The sequence below is a fragment of the Camelus ferus genome, chromosome 7 (genome assembly GCF_009834535.1).
Source record: "Camelus ferus isolate YT-003-E chromosome 7, BCGSAC_Cfer_1.0, whole genome shotgun sequence".
Lineage (NCBI taxonomy): Eukaryota > Metazoa > Chordata > Mammalia > Artiodactyla > Camelidae > Camelus > Camelus ferus.
In genome coordinates, this window is record NC_045702.1 from 64,160,160 (window position 1) to 64,179,272 (window position 19,113).

General features: G+C 37.0%; 1 protein-coding gene across 1 annotated transcript; it reads right to left on the reverse strand.

The window, feature by feature from the left end:
* Positions 1–1,452: 1,452 nt before the first annotated feature.
* Positions 1,453–11,074, reverse strand: STEAP1 (STEAP family member 1). Its single transcript, XM_006193793.3, has 5 exons — positions 10,935–11,074; positions 7,256–7,370; positions 4,806–5,318; positions 3,969–4,133; positions 1,453–1,872 (listed from the first exon to the last, which is right to left on the reverse strand). The coding sequence occupies exons 2-5, from the start codon at positions 7,337–7,339 to the stop codon at positions 1,615–1,617; spliced, it is 1,020 nt and encodes a 339-aa protein (XP_006193855.1). The 5' UTR covers positions 7,340–7,370; positions 10,935–11,074; the 3' UTR covers positions 1,453–1,614.
* Between the last annotated feature and the right edge of the window lie 8,039 nt (positions 11,075–19,113).

The window sequence follows — 19,113 nt, forward strand, 5'->3', positions numbered from 1 at the left end:
CAGGAAATCCAAGTTCATAGTAGAATATAATACTTGCTCTTTTTAAGATAACTTTTTTTTATTGTTTTCTTCCACTCATAACAGTATTACCCAACCATAGTTAAAAATTCAGAAAAGATACAAAGAATGAATGGTCTAGTTTTCAACAGCCTGTGAGTACAAACTGAATCCAGATGTTTTTATGCTTTACTTCTAAGGCCCTTGTAGACTCCCTCTCTCCTGTCACTGGGAATTCTGTTTCAGAACAGGCCTGTTGTCACTTATTCCCATGGATCACAGAGACAGGACTCCAGTAACCAAGCCAGAACTCAACTGTTGTCCCTCACAGTATCACTGAAGTGTCACATCCGGTTGGAACACTGTTCCAAGCTGCAGCCTCTATGATGTCTTAGTGCCAGAAAGGTTGAAACTCAATTTCTTGCTCCCAGAACTGGAGACGCTAACACTCTACCACCTTGCAGTGCAATTGAGAGCGCAGATACTTGACTGCTGCATCGCTGAGCTGGTTGGTTATGGTATGACTTGTGTCAGGCTCGGTTAAGTGGCCCCATATTTATGTCTCCTTGCTGAATCTGACTTGCAATTCTAGAGCCCTAGATTCCTTTTCCTCTTGTGGTGAAGTGTTTCTCAAGGACACTATTGTCTGCTCTGTTTCCAACTGGGCTACCTTCAATTCCTTTCTTCACTCTGTAGACATGTATGTATATGTCTGAATCCTATTAGGGTATAGAATTTCCAAGTTTATACTCGAGAAGGCACCTAACCCTCCACGTAGTAATGAATAGTCCTTTTTAATATAACAAAAAAGTGAACTTTACTCAATGAATGTACTAATTGTTTTTTCTAATTTGTGCCCTTAGCATGAGTTCTGTGGTCTTTAATAATAAATAATTTATCTATGTAAAAGACAAAGTTTATAGTTAGTTTTGCTGGTTAAGAAAAACTTCCGAAGCATAGTCGGTTGGGTTAGCAAGTCCTGATAGCTGATGTATAAAACTGTATGCTCTCTGAGGACCTGTTTTGTGGTATGCTTTCAACTGAGCTGTATGTAAGTCAGAAGTAGAAAATGGAATTTACCTTTTCTCGTGGGTAGCCTGAGTTTTATTTTGCCTGGACATGTACCTGATATTATTTTGTTGCTTTACTTTTCTAGACATAATCCATGTGTTTTGAGATAGGTGTTTCATGAGCAACACCCAGTTACAGGAAAACAAAAGTTCTTTAACAGCAGTCATGAACACTGGATATAATTGTGTGGTAGATTCGGATAGTATCTTTTTTCATAGCTTATAATAAGTTTTCAGGAGTAGCAAGGATTGGTATTTCAAGGCCTTTTTAAAATTTGTAATAAAATTTATGAATCTATGCAGTATGGCATATCAGATGTGATTATTTTGTTATGCTCAGCTTTACTGAACATAGAGAATGTGCTGAAGATTTTTTTTTTTTTTGCTTTGGATCAAATCTGCAAGCAAATACACATATTCCAAACTCATCACCCATAAACAGATATGTTAAGACCCTCAAGTGGTCATTTTATTAAACAAATACAAATTTGAAATGTTCATGATAAAATATATCAATATTACATGAACATGTGTGTAAATAGTAATTCTACAACTGGGAAGACATCTCAGTTTTATTAATTTTGGTGACATCTTCCCAACCATGTCTAATCTTCAGTAACTTCTTCCTCAAGCATGGCAGGACTAGGATGACTTTGCATAGCAGGACAACAGTTGGAAGGAAAACAGCTATCATAAAAGTTGGAGGTGTATACCATACAAATTGTTTTATATCCACCCATTTATTCCAGGCAAAAATCAATGCATGTATTGTACCCAGCAGAAGGGAAACAATTCCTAGTTTGCTCTGCGAAAGAGAAAAAAAAATTATCTTAGTGAGATTGATTCACTAAGAGTTTATTCTATCCTATATCATCTGGATCTGTTCTGTTGCTTGGAAATTCTTTCATTCATCTGTGATTGTTTTCCTATTACGTTTTACAAAAATGTCCACTCATTATCTTTCCACTCTTTTTACATGTGGGTAACGTGTTTGTTTCTGGGCTATCTTAAGTTGAGAAAATTAACAACCATCCTCTGGTCTCAGTTAATCAGTAACACGGTCTCCCCTTTCTCCACACTTTGTTCTTCTCTCTTATGACATTTATTTTATGATGTTTTGTCTCTTGTGCATTTGCCTTAACTCAGTCTATCAAGAGACATCTAAATCAGGGACTCTGCTTACTCAGCACAGAATTAACACAATGATTACACATTTTAGGTGCTCAATAAATATTGGTGGGTTGACTGAAGATTAGTGTAAAAATCAACTTGACATTAATGATCTTTAACAATTATGAAGGCAACTAAAGTGATTGACCCTGATTTTGGTATATGAATACTAAAGTGAGTAAGTTTGGCCTTTGTTAAAAAAATGTCAAACATCTGATAAAGTGGAAATATACCAACAATTATTTCAATGTTTGAACAGAACATAGAGATACAGAGATGTGAAGAAAGATTTCAGCTTGCATTGGGATACTTGGCACCATCCAGATAAAAAAGTTGCTTAAAAAGAAGTTGTTGACCTATGTATTTTTATGGCATTCTGACAGTAGCTGTGCTAGATATCTTTTGACTTCTATTCACTTTACAGGAAATGCTCACTAACCTGCCAGAATGAATCTAACTCACAGTTATTTAGCAGGAAGTACTCTTAAGCCCCAGTGAATATAACCAAATAGCTATGTTTACATTTTCAAATACAAATCTCCAAGGTAAATTGTAGAGTAACCAGTTCTCGGATTGTAACTGAAAATGTCTAGGTAATTAATTTTAAAAATTACATGATTGGTTGAAGATTACTTTTACAAATGTGTACTGTCATATTATGGGCTAGGTATTGTATACAGAGTGGAATAGGCCGAGTTGTCAAGATGCAGTGTTTGAATTCCTAATGAGATCGGAGAAGTGATGCACAGCACATGAGTGACAGGCAGAACCATGTAAGAGGAAAGTTATTTAATGAGGATCAGACAACTCCAGTGGCTCTCAAGCTAAACCTACAAAATCAGCAAATACTGCATTTGGAAAATGTGGCACCATCTCTAAAACAGATCAGAATAATTCAGATGGAGACATGCTTTCCAGCTTAATCAGACTTCCTGATAAGGTGTCTGTTGAAGTATATAGATGGACATGTAGAAAGGATAGTGAGGATTATCCAACTTTGCAAGAATTTCCAAAGATGTCCACCCATAAATGTTAAAGCTATGTAAATTAAAAAATTTTGGCAGTGATCATGACTGAATTAAATTTAGTCCTTTGAATCTTGTCAGACATGGATCCCCTTGCAAATTCTGGCACATTGTTCTTTTTAGGGTATAATCTACCACCAGGAAGTTTAACCTCAGTAAATCTGAGATAGTTTTGAATTCTAAGAATGTTGAGAAACTTCAAATGAGTAAGCTACACAAAATGTAACTTGGAAAAAGCAGCCTTTAAGATTAGATACTAGAATATCTTTGGTAGATAAAACTCCGTATTTCAAGGAGAGAAGCTTTTTTATGGATAGTACAAAGCTGTGTAATTTTAAAGGCATGAATAAAATCAGAGGATAGGCAAAAAAGATTTTTTTTTGGAGAACTAAGAAATCATTGAATTTGAATTTCTAAAATGTCACATTTGTTGTTATTAGATAGACAGCAAATTGTCTAACAAGTTTCAAATGTTAGAGATACTTTTGAGCACTGCTTTTTATGTATGTCTACAAAACACTTCTATTTAGAAGTAATAGGGAAAAATGGTAGGAGAGCACATTATTAATTGGAACAAGTGTGAGATCTTTGCTACTGGGAAACTATCTGTTTTCACTGGGGTAAAGTCAATACACTTGATGATTTAGTAGCACAGAAAGAAGATTTACCTCTCTGAGGGACCAGAGTTATTTTATATGTAATTTACCTGAATATAGTGAAATTCTCTCCATGTCAAAGTGTCGCTCACAGATGGGATAGATGTTACAGCCAAAAGAGCCAGTATTGCAAGTGCCACAATTCCCAGAGACACATAAATTTCCATTCTCCAAACGTCATGCTCAATCCAGGCATCCTCTTTATTTTGTTGGACCTAACAGAGGGTGAAAAGAAGAAGAAAAAAATGCAAACAACATTCCAGTATAAGAACCTCCTTCTATACTCCCTCCTTTATGGGGGGCCTATTAACTGGGGGCCTCCACAAATTCATGACTTTGTTTTTGCATTTCCTCTAAGAGAAATAACATAGGAGTATTAATCTCTTTCTTTGAGTGCAACATTTATATAATGTTTTATTATTCTCTCTCTATATATTTATATATCTATATATATATATCTATCTCTATAGATATATAAAATACACATAAATTCTAGCCATTAGAATTGTCATGTGTGTAAGCAGAAAATAAGAACGATTTGCATTAAAAAAGTAGTTTTGTGAGGGTGGTAGAAGATTGAAATGTGGCTCTGTCCATGAACAAAATACTTGTTTATAGTGTTAAAGTTGTAGTTTACTATTTTCAACTTAAAAAACAATCCTCAACTCAATAAAAAAAGGGTTAAAACAAAACAAAACAAAACAATCCTCAATTTAAAACTATACCACCAAACCCCAATCAAGCGTTATAATAAAAGAAATTTAAAAAGCAGATCACATTCTCAACACAGGGTTTTAACAGAGGTTTGGGGTGCTGATAGTGAAAGAAGAAAGAGTTCATTTGTGAGGAGACTCAGACTTTTCAGTGGAGTGATATTGTCATCCTACCTGTTGATACGCCCAGTTTAGCAGCTTGTATCTGTAGGATCGCCTCATTGGATAGGATAAACTGTACATTGCATGCAGTACAGCAAAAAAGAAACTGAGAAGACCAAATTGCTTTCTTGTTACCATCCACCTATCCAGCCAGTGTGGAAATTTCTTATATTTGGTTCCATTATGAAGCTGTACCACTGCTGCTATCACACCTGGCAAATAAACCAGTGCCAAGAGGGTGATGGAAACCATTGGCAAGACTTTGTTGATGACCAGGATGGGAATTTTGTAAAAATACTGTTGATGGGCAGTTACAAAAGGGTGAATTACTTCCCTCAGAAGAGTGTAAAGGAAAGTCAGAGATGAGACTATAGCAGCAATTTTCATTGGCAAACGCCAGTTTGGAAAGAGTTCCTGTTTGTGCTGAAGCTCTGGGGGGCAATCGAATTCATTGAAATGGTTTGTTGGGTGCATGTGCAAAAGCACAGGTCTTTTCAGCGCGCTGGTCTCTCCTGAGTCCTTATTCTACAAAGGAAAGAAAGTAAACATCTTAAAGCTGAACAAAACAATGGGATGCCTCTGAAACTAGTTACTTACTGCTCATTGTGCTTATCAGTTAAAAAGGACATTCAGAACCTTGCTTTCGAATCCTGCTGAGCTGAAGTTGGCATCGACCGTGTGGCATTGGTCAAAGGTGCTCTTGGCTGTCCTACCTTTCTTAGTTGGGGTTCTCTATGATTTCTGTTATTCATTTTTCATTAAGACAAAAGAAATACATGCTTCAGATACCAGCACTAAAGCTTAGACCATTGTGTTTCTATCTTGAAAGCATAAAAGAATGGATTAAACCAGCTGGAAAACAAACACTGAAAAACTTTAAAAATCCAGTAATCCTTGGTAAAAATAATGACACTTGTAAGTTGTGATGGTTGTACTTGTTTTATAATTTTTTTTTTTTGATTACTGGACAACTCCTTTGTCACTAAACAACTCTGAATAATTGAAGAATGAATTCTTCATTAATTCAAGTACAAAGGATCATGAATAATATAGTCATTACTATTAGATAAAATACTAATTTCCATCATGTAGTCTTATATTCACAAAATATCTCATTTGTGTAAGTACTAACAGACAAATAGTCTATTAGACAGAACAAAGGCTATATAAGTAGTTAAGTCCCACAGGGATGATCTACTCCCTCAGAAGGTTGTGCTCCTTTACCCAGTTGCATTTCTAGGTAGTCAACAATTCAAAAGAAGGTTGCATTGAATATTCTGTCACTTCCCCAACTAACTGATACACTAACAAATTAGAAAAAAACCCTCAAAATAAGAACTTATATTAGAGTATTTCATATTGTGTTACTTTATGAATAAGTTTACTCTCTTACCCAATATGTTATTCCTCATTTCTTAAGCCCTATATGTAGGCTCATAACATTTTAGTGCTCAAAATGATATTAGTGATTATCTTGTGCATTTCCTCAGTTTAAGAAGAGTAACTTTAAATCACAAAGTTCTCTATAATTTTTAGTGTTTAAAAGTGACCTTTTGCCATTTGACTTTTACTTGCAGTAATAAATCAGTGTTACACCCAAGGCTTTTTCCGATTCCTCCCTTTAGACGGGAGTATGATACAACTTCTTCCGTCTCTGCATGTTAAGAGTCAACTGAGATCAATTTTATGGTTAAGGGTGAAGAATTGTGGAATAGCAAGTAACTTGAAAATAAAAATGATTTTATCTTATGCACGCTTATTTTAGACAGTATGTACTTGTAATACTTTATTTTTCCTATTAAGAAAATTAAGATAAAAGAAATACGTTCTGTTACAACCATAGTTGAGATCAGTTAGAAAGGTAAAAAGAGTTTGGAACCAAAATTTTTTCACCACTTTTTCAGTCAAATAATGTAGTAAGAAGTATGTGATCTTGATGTGGGGCAAAAGTACAACAAATGATTCTTACTCCAAAATTGAATTTATTTGGTTAAATAGTGATTCATTAATTAACTTGATGATCTCTTGATAAGCTACCCTAGTGCCTATGAAAAAAATACATGTTTACGAAACTACTGTTATATGGGTATTGGTGACTCTTTTAAAAAACTGAGACCCACAAAATGTTAGAAAGAATTGCAAGGGCTTTGGAGATGATCTGGTCCAACTTTCTTGCTTTATAGATAAACCAAGATCCAGGATATTCATTTGTTCAATTCAATAACTGGGATTATTCAAGGTTATTCAGCTAAGTCCATGACAGTGAGTCAACGTACAACTTCTCTCATCCCACACTGCCCTTTACCCATCACAGTATCAGTGACAGGAATCAGAGTAATGATATCAGCAGACTAGAGTGAAAATCACTGTTACAATATTGGGAGATACAGAACAGCATTTTAAATATTTATAGATGATGATGATGATGATGATGATGATGATGATGATGATTATTATTTTACCAAATAATCATCTTCTTCTAGATTTCTCCTAGGCTTCATTTTCCAAAGTTCTTCTGGGTTGGTTATGTTTTGTCTGCTCTCCATTAATTCTATAAAATAGTATGGCTTCAGCCACCTATGAAAATAAAAATAATTAGCTTCGTCAAGTCTATGCTCTTTATAGTATTAATGTTTGACAGGGTAATATGAAAAAATATAAGGGCTAGAGTGGCAGATAAAGTACAGTTTAAAATACAGATAGTGAGTGATTTACACACTTCAGGTTACTTTATAATCTGTAAGAATTCAAACAAGCGCCCTTATGTCAATAGTAAATGTTCTTTTGTCCAATTATCAGTGCAATGAATGACCTAGGTGTCCAAATGGAATTCTAAGGGTCAGATGTTGCCTTTTATCTTAGGAGAATTTAACTCCAGGTGCTCATTTACAGGAAGTCAACTCCCCTCAAAGGTAAACAGAATTAGAAATGCACTTTTTGAGAGTAACAATGTTATCAATGGGGGTTGGAATTGGCTGATAAAAGATTATACTTCAGGAAGTTGTGTTTCATAGGCTTTGGGGTTGACACAGAAATCTGAAATAATAATTAAATGATTTCATGGGGAAATGTATTCTGAGTTTCAGACAACGAACACAATAGACACTCTTGGTAAGGTGAACCTTGACAGCAAGATAAAGGACTGAAAGGTTGTATTTTCAGAGAGCCATTTTCCCATCGGAGTAACAGGCTAGTTTTTGTTGGTAAGACATGAATTACTGGTATATTTCCAGTGGGGTAGTTGAGTTGTGTTCAATCATTGACATACCCACTCTTCTGGTCCACCCTGTGGAAATTATTTTGTCAAACTTCCTACCAGACAAAAACCTTTTCTTAATACCCTTCACAGATCTTCATTTGGGCTTGGGATAACATTTTTTTAGGAAAGGCAAATATGACATCATAATAGCATTCACTGCTTTATGAGTTCTAAATTTATTTCCAGAGGATTACATTGCCAGTTTGTTCTTTATGAAATTCAGTAAGAAAACAGATTTGATATACAACCATTTGATTGACAGAAACATTCTAATTGGTTCTGAATTTGAGACCACTTGTAATACTTTACTAAGTGGAAAGTTCTAGTCATTTAAAATACTTAAAACATTCTCTAACTTTTAAAGATGTGATCTTCACAAGGAATAAAGAAGAGCCATATTTACAGGCCAACATGTTCCTTTGTTGAAGTTCTCTGGGAACATTTTCCACAAATTATCTATTTTATAATTTCACAATATGCTTGCTGAGGGTATTTGTTTTGGTCTGCCCACAATCTTTTCCCAGTTTTTTATGATCTGAAACATTTCCTCTAACCGGAGAGATGCTCTCCTTTGGCCACTGTAGTGGGACTAATGACTCAGTCCTGGCTAATCACAGATCTGTGTTCCCTTAGCCACACTGATTGACTCAGGGATGGCACTCAACTCCAGGTGAGCCAATTAGAGTCCTTCTCTGATACTTATATACAGAAGTGAACAATAAAGAGAAGACGTCTTTAACGTTTTGTTAAACTGGAATGTTAGAAGCCTACAGTGTTTTCTTCTAAGTGCTGTAAGGTGGAAGATGTCTTTAACAGGACAGAAGAAAGCCAATACATGGAAGCCTAGGCAAGAAATGGGGCAAGACACAAGAAGAGACCTAGCATATTCAAGTATTTAGAGTCTCTGAGACCAGATCCTGAATTTTTCAGTTATACAAGCCAATACATTCCCAATCTTGCTGAAGTTAAGAGTTGAGCATGTGTCACTGGCATTTGAAAGAGCTTTGAATAAAGCACATGCCAGTCATCAAGTATTCATAAACTCAAATCTATGACAGACATTGAGTAATAAAAAGAGAAATGAGACTTCATGTTTGCTCTGGAGGAGTTTACAGTCTATTTTCTGAAGAAGTATTATTCCAAATCATGGGATGATTTAACCAGCATTATTAACAGAGTGATTTGCGGGTGTGTGTATGTGTCTAGGAATAGAAGTTTTATATACTGCAATCAAACACAAGAAATAATTCACTATTTAAAAAATGTTTTAACTGTGCGTTTCCGGATGGCAAAGATGCTAACAAACAAATCTACACTTATTCAATATTAACTCACTATACTGTGAACAGCAAGGCCAGGCAGTGGGAATATAAAGTTAAATGAGATAGAGATTCTGCTTTCAAAAATCTTGAAGTATAGGACACAAGGAAGACATTCCGACAACTAACTGCTTGGTCATGCAATGAATCACAAAGGAAGACAAAGTTGCATAGACAGATGGTGGCATGGGAAGGGTGAGGGCTCTCTTCTGGACCTGATCCTGGGGCATCTATGTAGGTGGCCGTGTTTGCTGGTTGAGGGCCAGTTTGTACAGAGTCTGGGTGAATAGCCAGAGTGGCCCTGGAGAGGTATCCAACCATTCGTCTGGGTAGTAGGGAGACCATGCTGGAGAGCAAAGCCAAGGAAAAACCCCAGGCAGGAAGGGAGCTTGTTGACTGTGTAGCCCACAGTCAACTTTGTACCCTGAAGCCAAAAAATAAAATATCAGTCAAATGAAGTGTGTTGTTTTCCATCAGACACTAACCAAATACATAATTTTAAATTCTACAATAAAATCTTTTCATCAACAAAACAACAGGAAACAGCACAGTATTTAGATGTTAGAAACTCCAGAATTTGATCCAACATTCTCTTTCCTTTCCATTTAAAAGCAAAGCCTATTTCTCATGCAACTACTCTGTTTTGCTGTACCAGGATGGCTGACCTGATGGTTCTTGCTAAATATTGACACAACCCGACTGATTCATATTTATGTCGAAGAATTTAGTATCTGAAGAAACTCAATGACTGGGATACAACATGAGTTGCATTGGATTTTCAAACCTTCTATACTTTCAATTGCACACTTAGCAAACTACATTTAACTATGTGAAAAGGAGATATTTTTCTTCACTGGGCTGTTGTTAAACTTTGCTTCCTCCCTGTACTCAACATTCTGTGCTAAATAAGTGACTTTTACTAAATGAAGGTTTTTTTCTTACAAGAAATAGAACAGAGTAAGGAATTTGAAAGTGTTCGTAAATTTTGCCTACAAACTTCTTTCAGTGGATTTGACCCCTGATTACACATATAAAGCCCTGAGTGACTATTGGGAGGAAACTTGAATCCCAACCCAGATCCTGAGAGTTGTACTAATGTTCTAAGAACTTAAAATGAAAACTCTGTTACTAGGAAACCTGAATACAAGTTGCACGATTTTAAGTACTAGTATCAATCATTCAGCAATGCTATGCAGACTCGTGACGATTTTGCTAAGTTGGAAAACTTGCCATCGGAAACCAACCTAAAGACAGACTTAACCCATCAAAGCCCCAGAACCCCTAGCGAAAAGGCTTCCTTGTGAGTGCCTGGCTCCCAGCTCCCGGACCTGCCACAGTGGAGCGGTGTGCTCTGCGGAGGGCTGGGCTGCAAAGTTGAGCGTCCTGGAGCCGCGAATAAGAGGCAACTTGAGCTGCGCTCTCCCCGGGGCGCCGCCGTCCCAGTCTTGGGAGGGCTTGCAACTCGCTTACACCCCTCCCGAGGCTGGGAGCCGGCGCCCGGCCTCGCAGGGACACCTAGAGGAAGGGAGGAAGCGGCGAGCCAGAGCGATACAAGGGACTCACCTGCTTCTCGGCGTGACCTGACGGTAAGTCGTGGCCTCAGCGCCGGTCTGGAGGAGACAGCCCCACGCGGCGCCCGAGCCTCCCCAGCGCGGAGCCTGCACACGCCCGCTGCAGACCACGCCTCCTAGGCAATTGCGGGCCCAGCGCCACCTCCCGGTGCCGGGCGTCCGCAGGGCTCCTGCTTGGCAGGACAGTACTGGGAAGTCCGAGAGGCCCAACCGAAAATTTTCCTAAATTGCAATCCGGCCGCTCCTGGCTTTCTTTCAAATAGCTCTGTTCTCTGCTTGAGGTCTGCACGACGCCCTCCCAGTCCTCGCCTTTTCTTTCTCTTCCTTTCTTTCCTTTCCTTTTTCCTTTCGTCTCGTCTCTGTCTAGTCTCCTCTCCTCTCCTCCCCTCCCCTCCCCTCCCCTCCCCTCTCCTCTCCTCTCCTTTCCTTTCCTTTCTTCCTTTCTCGCTTTTCTTCAGTTTCTTTACAGCAGTGGTTCTCAAATTTTAACGTGTATTTCTTATAGGGCTTATTAAAACACCTATTCGAGCCCTCCTCACGCTGTTTCCAGTTTGGTAGGTCTGGGATGAGGCCTGAGGTTCTACATTTTCTAACACATTCCCAGGTGGTGGACTGCTTTAGAGCTTAGCTTGCTCATTTTAAGCTTAACAGCAACTCTTTGAAGTGGCTGTAATTGACAGTTGACAAATACGAATCTGATCTCTGAGGGTGACTTGCTACCTAAGTTGTCCAAATGTTGAGTACCCTGAAACGCACAAACCCTGTGCCCTAGGTGAATAAGCCCTCAACCCCCACATTTACTTCTTCCCTTCCCCGCCTCAGATATTAAAGCCGCCTCATGTACCCGAGCCCAATCAAGCACTCCAAACCTAAAGCAAAGTTACTGCCAGTATTGAAAAGTTTAAGGTTTTTTCTTTTTCCTTTCTTTCTTTTTTTTAATATGAGGGATTTGGAAAAAGAGTGAATATGAGCAGGGGATTAACTCCTCTGAGTTAGAACCAGCCTGAGGGTAGAGTGTCTGAGACCTGAATTGCAACATCTGAGGATTTGGTGTACAATATCCCCAGAACTAATCTGATTAGGAAAAGCAAAGGAAAATAAACTCTCAACCGCATTTTCCATGATTGCCTTTTACTCATAGCTAGAGACTGTTCATGTTTTAACATGTATTTTGGCAGTCATTGGCTGTCCATGGGTAAAAGCCTTTTGAAGATTAAATTACCATGGACTGACGCCTTGTGGTAGAAATAGATTCTTATGCTTTTTATTTCTAGTGAAGCCAGTAAATAATTATTTGTAAAAGTTTTAGAAAAAATCACAGTACGTGTGTTTATAGCACAGGTCACAAATAATGAAGACAAACTGTTGAATATGTCTAAGCACTATTAAATTTTTTAAATGATGATGAGTCTTAAATGGTCAAACAAAGCAATGTACTTTTATTCTTTAAGATTTGGTAGAATGAAGTTCATTCACTGTTTCATAATTTATTTTGCATATGAAAAGGGCAAGGAAGCTAAAATTATATTAATATAGATTGGCTAATGATAACAAGCTCTACTTAAAACCTCTTTTCCTTTTTAATTAAAACTTTTAAAATCAGGCCCCAAATATTTTTGTTTTATAATTAGACAAACAGTTTTATTTCTGCACTTCTTCTGAAAGTTTTTTTGTTCAATATTTTAGTGTGGTGAATAAATATGGTATGTTTCAAGGTAGAATGATTGAAAATATGAGCTTGTTTACTAATTAGTTTGTAGATTTTATAAAGGCAATGCAATACTGAATTAAAAAAAACATGGTATTAAAGAATTTTATTGAGTTGTCAGGAGTTAACATTACAGACAAAATTTCTGCAGTTTTTACATACATATGATATGTGATTTGAGTATGAGATGAAGGAAAAGATTTTTTTTTTGAGAAATGCAAAGCCAAAGCATCTGAAAATGCTGTGAGTCAGCCTCTATAGCTTGTAATTTTATTTTAATTAATTAATTAATTTTTAACTGAAGTATAGTTGATTTACAATGTACTAGTTTCTGATGCACAGCTTACTGATTCAGTTATACATATTATTCTTTTTCATATTTATTTCATTAGAGGCTATTACAAGATATTGAATACATTTCCCTGTGCTATACAGTAGGACCTTGTTGTTTATCTACTCTGTACATAGTAGTTTGTATCTGCTAATCTCAAACTTCCACTTTAGCACTCTTCCCCTCCGGTAACCATAAGTTTGTTTTCTATGTCTGTGAGTCTGTTTCTGTTTTGTAAATAAGTTCATTTGTGTCAGTTTTTTAGATTCCACATATAAGTGATATCATATGATATTTGTCTCTGACTTACTTCACATCAGGTCCACTGATGTTGCTGCAAATGGCATTATTTTATTCTTTTTTATGGCCGAGTAGTATTTCATTGTATAAATATACCACAACTTCTTTATCCAGTCATCTGTTAATGGACATTTAGGTTGTTTCCATGTCTTGGCTAATGTAAATAGTGCTACTATGACATTGGGGGTACAGCATATAGTTTTAAAAACCAATATGGCTTTCAGAAAACAATGCTATGCTATTGCAAATGTTGAAAAGCAGATTGCTAGTTTTGGTATGACTTGTAAGAGGTAGCAGATTTGAAAATAAAAATTCAACTGTGAATTACAATCCAGTTTGGATCATTCAGAATATTTTGTAATAAAGTTAAACTCTAGCAAGAAAGCCAGTTAACAAAACGGTTCTTCAGTCTTACTTAGGGTCAAATACTAAACTAGGGATTTCACAGTAACATGTCATGGGGAAAGTAAAATGATTTAGAATCCATGAATACTTTCACCTAACCAATAAGCAACCTAATCTTAGAATTTGATGGGACTGCATTTAAGAAGTAAGTGGAATACAGTGTTGTGGGAGATAAAATTAAAAAAAAAACACACTCTTAAGATTAATTACAATGAGGAATAGACAGTAAGTTGTGAGTGGATGACAAGAACAGTATTTAGTTTTTCTCCTTTGGAAATCAAACTAACTCTTAAGTGCGCAGTAATTCAAATAACAATCAACAACATTTCCAGGTCTACCTCTTACTGTTTATGAATAATCAGACTTATTTTAAGATGAGACAAGAATTACCCAAAGTTCACGGGGAAATATTTTGTCAAGATGATTCTACTAGCACAGATGTGGTAAAGCTCTATTGGTCTAATTGTCTGATTCTACTAGCCTCATATGATCAGTTCTCTTTGCTAGTTCAAGATCTATTGGTAGAGTAATGCTCAAAGTGTGAGCTCAGTAGTCCCCAGTGTCTGTGTGTGAAAGTAGTTGGGAATAGAGAGAGTCCACGCTTGGGACTGGAGGTTTTAAAAAATTCTTCCATGCGTTTTCCCCCAACTCAAGACCTTTATTACTTAAACACCAGCATAGTTAACAACCAACATTGATTCTAGGTGTGTTTTAAGAATAAGTGGTTTATTTCGGGGTTCACAGGTCCATTTCTGCCCAAATACTGCTTAATGATGCTCAAAATTCCATGACAAAGTCTATTCTATCCTGTTAGAATCTGTTGTCACCTATAAAAAGGTACTTGCAAATGGTGTCGCATTCAGTCTTACCAGCTATTCATATTCTATTATCAGTGAATATTTCAACAATTTTTGGAAAGTATGTTCTGGCATCGGGAGTGAAATATAAGGATATTGAAGACGGATACTGGGAGGCTGTGAAGGGGTTATACCTTAGGAAAAAACAGAAGTGTTGGAGCCAAGAGGACAGATTTCATAATATTACTTAAACTAGGCAATTTCTCCTTTTCCCATATCTCCGTATCAAATGATACATAATGGTGAAAAAGAAAAATCTTTAAACTGCTCTATCTTGGTGCCCCTGTCAGTAGCTTAGCCCATTCCCTAGCCTGTTTGATAGTGTATTACAGCACTTTCCAGAATTAGCCTGTATTAGAAGTTTTTGTATATGTTTGTGTTACTCTCGTTTAATTGTGAGCTTTAAGAGAGCAGAGATCTTGCCGTTTTTATGTTTGTATCTCTTGTAGCTTAGAGGTTGGTGGACTGTGATTTTACCTCTGGGAATAATGTGATGAAAATGTGATATATATATACATATACTTTTTTTTCTTTATCCATTCACCCACTGATGGACACTTAGGTTGTTTCCACTTCCGACTATTATAAATGATGCAATGAACACAGAGGTGCAGATATCTTTTTGAGATAGTGATTTCAGTTCCTTCAGGAATTGCTGTATCATATGGCAGTTATTTATTTATTTTTTTTACTATTTTCTATAGTGGCTGACCCAATTTATCTTCCCACCAACAATTTATAAGGGTTCCCTTTCCTCCATATCCTTGCCAGTGCCAGCTGGCATTTTCTTCTTACTCCAAGTTTAAACTCTTTATCAGTTTGATTACCAGAAGTGATTTTTGGGAAACCATCCAGAAGACTATGAAATGTGGATTTACATCCAGCATCGCTAATGACAAATCTCCCCTATCTTGATTTTAGTGGGGGGAGATAATTAGGTTTATTTAATATTTATTTATTCTTAGAAGAGGAAGGGGGGAGATACTTAGGTTTATTTAATATTTATTTATTCTTAGAGGAGGTACTGGGGATTGAACCCATGACCACATGCATGCTAGTCTTGCGCTCTACCACTTAAGCTATACCCTTCCTCTCCTCCTTTATTATCTTGAGATGTTAGCTGATGACAGCATATGTATGCTCTGTTGAAAATGTACACATGAACAGGGTGTGTGACCAATAGTTGGAGAGACCTTTGTGGTAGGAAAGGGGAACATGGAAAGGTTAGGTGAGAGAACCAGGAGACTCAGACACTTCTTCCTCTGCACTCTCCTTGCTTTGTATTCAGCCTTCTCTGCTAGACTGGAAACTGGGCGGCCAGGGATCCTTTCTTCTCATTTGATTCCTCAGGCTTAGGAGGGAGCACAGTATATAGAGAAAGGCTGGTAAGTATTTATTGAATGAAGAGCACCTTGGGGAGAACTTAAGGAGGGGCACATGGTCAACAGTGTCAAGTGCTGTAAAAGGTCAAATAAGATAGGAAATAAGGAAGAGTCTGTTGGGCACGTGAAAAAACACTCAACAACACTAATCATCAGGGAAATGCAAATCACCTCACACCTGTCAGAATGGCTATCGTCAAAAAAACAACAAATAATAAATGTTGGCAAGGATGTAGAGAAAAGGGAGCCTTAGTACACTGTTGGAATGTAAATTGGTGTGGACACAATGGAAAACAATATGGAGGTTCCTCAAAAAATTAAAACTTCCATGTGATCCAACAATTCCACTCCTGGGTATATATCTGAAGAAAATAAAAACACTAATTTGAAAAAAATTTTTTTTAAATTAAAAAAAAATTACAGATTGTATTTCTTGAACAGAAGTTCAATCAATCAAATATTTTAGTTTTCTATATTATCTCTGTAATAAGAGCTCCCAGGACTCCCTGGGGGTTATGGGACCTTTTCTGTTATATAATGTAATGTATATGAATTTAACAAAGTATGATTACTTGAAATAAAGAGATAAACTTATTTTTTAAAAAAACCTCCAATAATTTAAAAAGATGTATGCCCCTGATGTTTACAGCAAAATTATCTACAATAGCTAAGATATGGAAGCAACCTAAGTGTCCATCAACAGATAAATGGATATAGAAGTTGTGGCATGTGTATGTATATATGCAATGGAATGCTACTCAGCCATTAAAAAGAATAAAATTTTGTCATTTTTGACAACATGGATGGACTTGGAGGGTATTCTGCTTAGTGAAATAAGTCAGACACAGAAAGACAAATACTGTTTGTTTTCACTAATATGTGAAATAAAAAACAAACAAACGAATGAATATAACAAAATAAAACAGACTCACAGATACAGAGAACAAACTAGTTGTTACTAGTGAAGAGAGAGGTTGGTGAGGGACAAGGTGAGTGAAGGGGATTGATTAGAGGTACAAACTACTAGGTATAAAATAAATAAGTACAAGAATGTAATGTTCAGCACAGAGAATATAGTCAATATTTTATAATAACATTAAATGGAGAATAATCTACAAAAATATCAAATCACTATGTTGTACACCTGAAACTAATATTATATTTTAAATAAAGTATATGCTTCAATAAAAAGAAAACACCATTAAGAATATACAGTAAAGGGAAAGTATATGGAGTAAAAGATAAACAATTGTTAAATTTGAGTAGTGTTTCCAATTGTATCTTCTATTCCCACAAAATTTCTGTAAGTTTGAATTTCTATCAAAATTTTACAAATACCAAAATTAATTCATGTCTTGCGCTGCTTAGAAAATGGGCTGTGTCATACAATCATCTCAAATACATAAAAATAATTTGACATAATCTCAACCAGTCTTGACAGTAAGACAAACTAGAAATAGAGGGGATCTTCATTGAACTTTTAGTAAATATCCACAAAAAATAAGCCTGCAATAACACACAAAGAAAGAAAGAAAGAAAGAAAGAAAGAAAGAAAGAAAGAAAGAAAGAAAGAAAGAAAGAAAAAAGAGTTGTTGGATTCAACATTTGAGGACTTTGCTATCTGTATGAGAACAATTATTGAGGGTAGAAGCCAGACTGAGCACATCAGGAAAGAGCCGGCATAGGGGAGAGTGAGGACAGTGATCACAGACTTCCTGTAAGAAAGGAAGGAGACAGTTGGGGCAGCAGCTGGAGAACAGTTTTCAAGGGTGAGAGAGGTTAGATTCTTCTTGTAGGCTGGGAAGAAGAGAATTGCATAGACAGAGAGCGAAGGTATGTGAAAAAGAGAGACCAGTGGATGGTGTCAGGTGCTGGAGACAAGTGAATGGAGATGAAAACCAGAACATGGTGGAAAGATTCTCTTTGAGCAGAAGCAGGAACACCTCTTTCTCAGGGCTTCGAAGAAGGATGAGAAATGCAAGTTTCGCTGTACAAACCTTGTGGGGAGGGGTCAGGGACAATGAGCTTATGCCTAATGGGAGCCAAGACCAGCTGAAGGGAGATAGGGTAGGGACTTCAAAACTGCAAACATCACGGACTTGTCCCCTGCCTTCAAAGAGTACAGTATGTATTCGGGAGGATCAGGGAGGCAAGATATATGAATAATTTAGTCCACTGGTTAAAAAAATGCAAAGCCACTCAGAACCAAGTACTAAGTACTGAAATAAGGACAGGGGTGCCTAAAATTCATAGAAGCAATGGAGCAATGATTTGGGATTCAGTTGGTACGGGAGTAATGGACAGATGTTTTGAACTTGGTCTCAGAAGAGTGAAAGATTTTTCTCTGGGGAAAATGAAGGGAAAGATTTTGTTTTCTTTCCCAAACAAGAAGTAGCATATATGGATGAAACTTTCCTTTGGTCTAGCAGCATTTTCATGTCCACAAGTTAGCTTTCTATATTTAGCAGTCTTCCTCCCCTAGACCCACGGCTTGTTTGGGTTAAGCAGAGAATTTCTAACACAATGTATTGGATGTGATTCCTCAGTGCTTTCTAAAGATTTCTCCTAGGTGAGCTTCTAAAGGTGTTAGCCTTCTTCAGATCTCTAGCCCTTAGGAGAGAGCATGACTCAGAGCAGCTGGAACTCAAAGAGAATTTATTGAATTAAATTTTCCCATTTTCCCACTCAGCTCTTGGTATAGGCCTGCTTTTGTCTTCAGGTTAGCTTACCCCATAGCCCTGATTTGTCTGCTCACCTACATCACAGCTCTTTTCTGATCACGTTCTAGTCGCTTGTGTAACCTATCTCTTCTTGATTGATTGGCAGCTGCAGAATCTTTAAGGACACACCACGAGTGTCACAGGGAAAGTGTTTACTTGGAGTAACTCAATAAAAAACACAGAGATAAGTCTGTGGACGATAGAGCGAGCTTTATGCATTGTTTTCTTCTGAAACAGGATAGAGTTCTTCCAAGCAAGGAAACTATTTATCTTCTCAGTATCGAAGGGGGCCTTTGGGAGGTCAGACTTCACAGCTTCTGTGGAGCTGGAGTCAGTGATGGGCTGCTGCGCCGTGTGGCCACAAGGTGGCGCCAGAGCCCTGTGCAGTAAAAATGAACTTTCTGCTCACCTTGTTTTACCCGGGCGTGCTCAAATCCGCTCGGAAGAGAAAAGATTCTGTACGTTCAG

Excerpts from the sequence above, each read along its gene's own strand:
- STEAP1 (XM_006193793.3), bottom strand. The coding sequence starts at position 7,339 with ATGGAGAGCAGACAAAACATAACCAACCCAGAAGAACTTTGGAAAATG. Across the intron at positions 5,319-7,255 it reads TAGAAGAAGATGATTATTTG|AATAAGGACTCAGGAGAGAC; the intron begins GTAAAATAATAA and ends TTTCCTTTGTAG. Across the intron at positions 4,134-4,805 it reads TAAACTGGGCGTATCAACAG|GTCCAACAAAATAAAGAGGA; the intron begins GTAGGATGACAA and ends ACCCTCTGTTAG.